Source organism: Vombatus ursinus, unplaced genomic scaffold (assembly GCF_900497805.2).
Source record: "Vombatus ursinus unplaced genomic scaffold, bare-nosed wombat genome assembly UNPS02010461.1, whole genome shotgun sequence".
Classification (NCBI taxonomy): domain Eukaryota; kingdom Metazoa; phylum Chordata; class Mammalia; order Diprotodontia; family Vombatidae; genus Vombatus; species Vombatus ursinus.
Genome location: NW_020950239.1, coordinates 7,278,079 through 7,283,556, shown reverse-complemented (window position 1 = coordinate 7,283,556; position 5,478 = coordinate 7,278,079). Strand labels below are relative to the sequence as shown.

At 45.0% G+C, this 5,478-nt stretch overlaps 1 protein-coding gene across 1 annotated transcript; it reads right to left on the bottom strand.

Moving 5' to 3' along the window:
* Window positions 1-246: 246 nt before the first annotated feature.
* On the bottom strand, window positions 247-2,936 carry LOC114037578. Its single transcript, XM_027854499.1, has 6 exons — window positions 2,912-2,936; window positions 2,448-2,874; window positions 2,135-2,397; window positions 1,812-1,935; window positions 1,617-1,700; window positions 247-866 (listed from the first exon to the last, which is right to left on the bottom strand). The coding sequence occupies exons 1-6, from the start codon at window positions 2,934-2,936 to the stop codon at window positions 857-859; spliced, it is 933 nt and encodes a 310-aa protein (XP_027710300.1). The 3' UTR covers window positions 247-856.
* Between the last annotated feature and the right edge of the window lie 2,542 nt (window positions 2,937-5,478).

Here is a 5,478-nt window from a genome sequence, read left to right as displayed (position 1 = left end):
TTCAAGTGAAAAGTTTGCCTTACTATCATTTATTTCCTATTAAATGAATGGAATGAGTCATGCCAGTATTTCAACCTCCCAGTTAGTGAAAGCAATGCGTTCTGATTGATATTTGCAGGAATGTGAAAGTTGTTGAATGAATTTTTAAAAATGGTATCATAAAAATGTTTTCCCCTTTAAATCATAGAAACCACCCTTTTGGGATGCACGCTCCCCACCTTCAATAAAAGAAAAATAAACAAAGAATGGGCTTTCTCAAAACAGTTTATTTCATAGACTTTGTAGTTATTTATTAGCAATAAATATTTAAATCTCCTTATTTTAGGACATAAATAGAATTAAGAACATTGTGTATTTTTACACTAAACATGACAGTATGCCATACAAAGAAGACATTAAATGTCTATGGGATAATTAGAACATTACAGTTCTCAATACTTCAATATAAATACATAGTCAACAATGTCAAATCATTCTCATAAATAATGTTTGTGGTTAGCTCCCACAGCTCATTCTCACTCAAATCACAACCTTCTTTTAAATAGGTAAAAAAGAAATGATTCTGATAAAAGTTCAAAATATCACACTTAAATGAAATATACGGCACATGAAGGAAAAAAACTGAAATAACTGATTTTGTAAAAAGGGAAGAGAAGACAGTGTCAATTTAACAACTAGTTTCTATCACGCTTTTTAAAACAAACAAATCAAATAAATAAAAGCATTGCAATAAAGAATTTCCAGACAAATCACAGATGCTTGGCAAAGTATGGGGACTCTTCTGGCTCTTGAGACCCATATTCTCAAAATGGAGCTGCTTAGACATTGCAAGAGACCATCCTCTCTTTTGAAGCTACTAGTTGGAGCTGTTAAAAAGAAAAGGTAGTTGACATTTAATTAACAATATATAACTAGAGACATTTCCTGAGATCTTGAAGTAAACTAGAATTCTCTGGATATGGGCATAAACACAACTTGGCTGCAGCTTGGTCTACACCCTCATAGCAAAGCTAAGAAAACCCATCAAATAACCCATTTGTTTTTGTATGTATTGATTAGTACAGGCTTTCCCCCCGAAGAGATGTGTCTTGGATATTAGAAAATTTAGGTTTTTAAAGGGTGGGTAGATTTTTAAAAGACACTTGCCAATTCCATTTCACGTGTTGGCAAGTAGGCAGCCTTGCGAAGCCGATAGTGAGCTAAACTTAAAGCCAGGAAGACTTGAATTCATGCCCTGCTTGTGGCACATGCTGGCTGCGTGACCCTTGGTAAGTTACTTGACCACTCAGAGCTCTAGCCTATCTTCTGAAATCCTAAGCTGAAGAGGTGCCCACGTGCATTGGTAAAGGGAGTTTCCTCCCCTGGCAGTTCGTGGTCCCAATGAAATCGTTGGTCTAATGCCCATCACTATGGTATCGAATATAATGACAATATTGATTTGAATTTGAGGGTGGAATTGTGAAAAGAAAGAGTGCATTGAGTTCAATAGAAACTATCGATTTAGACACTTTGCCAGTCCTGAAAATAAAATCCTGACTTCACCTCTTTTAAAGGGGGGGGAGGAGTGGGAGAAGATAGTTTGGGCACCTATGCAGGTATAGCAAACTGATAATTACCTTTTCAGCACTTTCTCCACTATTTTCTTCACTTGGGGGGCCGCGGGGTTAAGGCAAAGTTGGTTTCCATTCTTCAGAGTGGCTCTGCAAAGGAGAAGAGAGAAACCATGAGGAACTGATTCCCAGGACCAGAAAGGGCTGAGTTGTTGAGGAAAGAGAGGCACTGGACCCCGCAGCTGGCTGAGCCAAACTTACATGACTTCGAGGCTGGAGCAGTGGGGACCGGCTGGGATCACCTTCAGGTTGGCGATGGACTTGTAGGCAACTCCCTGCACCGTCTGCAGACACTGGCAACGTAGCTCATTGGCCACTGGCGCTCCTGATGCCCAGAAAAGGGAGATAACTGTGAGGATCCTGCGCAGCTATGCGCCAAGCACTGCACCCCACCGGGCATTTGTCCCTGCCGGGGCACACACGGTCCCCGTCCCCACCTCCGCTGGGGCACAGCTGGAACGGCAGCCCCAGCTGCAGAGGCGACTTCCCCCAGCTCTTCCCCTAGGCTTCCCTCCCTCTCTTACCGCTAGCCAGCCGGACGGACGGCGTCAGCAGCCCGGACAGCAGCCACAGCAGGAAGAGACAAGAAATCTGGCGGACACCGCGGCTCATGGTGGAGGAGTTCGGCGCTTGGAGCTCGAAGAGGAGAGAGCGAGGGCTAGCTGTGCCGAGACTCCTTGGCTCTGTGGCTCCCCGTGCTCCACCGAGCGCTTTTATCCACTGGGCTCCAGGTCCCGAAGCGGGAAAACCGCCTGTCCGGGAAATTCCCGCTCCCCTGTGCCATGCCCTGACTCAGGAAGAAGGCACAGAGCCCGCCCCCCCGGAGGGGGGTTGGGCTGGCTGCCCGCCAGCCCTCCCAGCCCAGGCTCGGGCTCCAGGGCGCGCCTGCTCCGCTTTGGGCGAGCGAGGCGCACCGGGGTGACCCATGTAGAGGGAGAACGTAGCCGTCTGAATGGCATCTCTCGGCCTGGACGAGAGCCAAAGGCGTGGGGGTCCTGGGGATGGCAAGTGGGAGCTGGGATGGCTTCACCGTGCTCGGGGGGCGGTAGCCACGGCTCGTCCACTTTCCCCGGGAAGCGTATTGGTATTCGCTCCCGAATCTGTAGACGGGCGGCGAGAAGAGGAGGCAGGCACGAAATTCTCCGGGGGCCAGAAGCATTCCGCAGCTGCTTGGTGCTGCAGTGGTCTGTGCCAGCTTGTCTGGGTGCTTCGTAGAGGTCTTCGTGTGCACTAAACTCAGGGTTAATAATCCAGACAGTGCTGCCTAGAATTACAGGCAGAAAATCGGGCTTGGGATTTACACCGTAGTTGCAAAAAGAGACTCATCTGGCGTGTGACCGACCAATAAACCACAAAAACGAGGAGAGGGCACAAACATTTATTAAATACCTACTGTGTGCCAGGCACTATACTAAGCTCTTTACTAACTTCTCATTGGATCCTCACAACCCTGGGAGGAAGGGGCTTTTATTACCCCCATTTTACCGTTGAAGAAACTGAGTCACAGAGGTGAAGTGACTTGCCCGGGGTCGCTTTGTAGTGATTGTCTGGGTAGTAGTTGTCTGGGGTTGGATTTGAATTAAGTTTTCCTGACTCCGGATTCAGGTGCTGTATCCATTATTAAGTGCCTGCTGTGAGCCAGTACACAAGGATGAAAATGACAGTCCCTGCTCCCTAGGAGATGACATGTATGTGCTTTGTGACCGAGTCTTTCAGAGGGAATTTAAAATTATATAGTATTTCTAGGTCTTTATCCATGTAAGGCTTCTAGGAGTCTGAGGTTATAGGAAAGTTTATGTTTTAAGTGTATAACTAAGGAATTTACATAGATATGCCATCTAACATGGTTCATACGTTTCTCTGAATGTCTTTATTACTTTGTCTCTGCTTCTCTCTGTCTATCTGTCTGTCTCTATATATGTATGTATGTATGTGTATATTTATATATCTTCTATGTCTCCATCTCTCTGTCTGCCTTTGTATGTCTCTGTCCCTCTCAGTCTCTCTATCTCTCTTTATGTCTCACTGTCTGTTTCTCTATCTCTATTTGTGTCTGTCGCTCTGTCTCCTCTCCTCAGTCTCTCTCTGTCTCCCTATCTTCTCTCTCTCTGTCACTGTCTCTCTGTTTCTCTTTCTGTCTCTGTGTCTCTATGTCTGTCTGTCTCCCTCTCTCTGGCTCCCTGAGTAGGAAAAAGAACAGGGATATTTTCAAAATGAAGATGAGATAGAAACAAATGAAATATATACACATTTTATACACATAGGGATCGAAGACGTTACTTATCCACTTTGAAATCCTATAGCACAAGGTGATGGCGCTGAGTTCATTGTTTATTTTAAGGTTAATGTTGTAATATGATCTCTTTGCTGCAGAGCTTCCTCTCTGAAAAAGTGGAATTTCCAGCATCGGAGCTGGGGCCAAAGTTGTCTTAGGAATGTACAGAAGAACTGAGTTGATATTTTACAATGATTACAGACCTTCTGACCTAAAAACTAGAAGTACCATATTTCAGTAAATAGGATTATATGAAATATATTGCCATGCTGTCACATACTTCATTAGTTGCTAAGGAGGTGGAAAGAACCTATTACTGGAAGTGGGTTTAAATCCTGCCTGCCAATGATACTCTGTACCCAGGTCACCTTGGTCAAGTGAGTTAACCTAACTGGTCTTCCATTTGATGTTCAGTCATGTTCAACTCTTTGTGACCCCATTTGTGGTTTTCTTGGCAGAAATACTGGAGTGGTTTGTTATTTCCTTCTCCAGCTCATTTTATAGATGAGGAAACAGGGTTGAGTGGGGCAGCTAGGTGGTGAAGTGGATAGACCACCGGCCCTGAAGTCAGGAGGACCTGAGTTCAAATGTGGCCTCAGATCAAACACTTGACACTTACTAGCTGTGTGACCCTGGGCGAGTCACTTAACCCCAATTGCCTTAAAAACAAATTAACAAACAGGATTGAGTGACTTGCCCAGGGTCATATAGCTAGTAAGTGTTTGAGGCCAGATTTAAATTCAGGCCTTCCTGACTCTGGGCACTGTGTTCTATCCACTAGCTTTCTTGGCTTCCTTTTACTCATCTGTAATATAAGAGGCTTGAACGAGCTGACCGCTGAGATTCCTTCCCACGTTGGAGCTGTGATTACATTCCCAGATCACTTGAGGCTATATTTTATAATTAACCTGCTCAGCACTTTTCATTTTTGTCCTTTTAGAAATAAATGCTAGAATACCTTAATTCACCAAGTGAGTTGTGTTTTCTCAAGAATGCATTGCAGAAACAAATACCCCCAAGACCATTCAGGTAAAAGAAATATCATTCCTTCTCGATTAAAAGGGCCAGCAGCAATCCTCCCTGAACTCAGGAGTTAGAAGCATGATGAGGACTTTAGAGCCAGGACTGAAGGCATATAGTGCAGCCAACTAGCCCAGCTTGGAAACCCCGAGAAGCCAGGAGGCCTGGAACTCCAGCCCCAGGAGGGTTTGAACTAGCAACTGGTATATATGCTATAGGAAATGAGCTATACTGTGAATCTAAGCTCCTGCCCCTCCACAGAGACAGAGGTGGTAAAAGGGAGGGGAGAGGAGGAGTCTGTCTCATGTTGTGGGAGGAAATTTGTATATTTATGATTACACCTCTGGAAGTAAATATTTCTTGTGAAAAGTGTTTTTTTTTTTTTAAAGAATGCACTATAGGGGGCAGCTAGGTGGCACAGTGGATAGAGCAGTAGCTCTGGAGTCAGGAGGACCTGACTTCAAATCTGACCTCAGACACTTGACACTAGCTGTGTGACCCTGGGCAAGTCACTTAAACCCAATTGCCTCGCAAACACACACACACACACACACACACACACACACACACACA

What these genes read in the sequence shown, in the direction of transcription:
- LOC114037578 (XM_027854499.1), bottom strand. Translation starts at nt 2,936, where the DNA reads ATGAGTCTCTTTTTGCAACTACGGT. An exon ending in GGAGGGCTGGCGGGCAGCCA is followed by an intron (nt 2,398 to 2,447) that starts GCCCAACCCCCC and finishes TTCCTGAGTCAG; the next exon opens with GGCATGGCACAGGGGAGCGG. An exon ending in GTCCGTCCGGCTGGCTAGCG is followed by an intron (nt 1,936 to 2,134) that starts GTAAGAGAGGGA and finishes TCTGGGCATCAG; the next exon opens with GAGCGCCAGTGGCCAATGAG.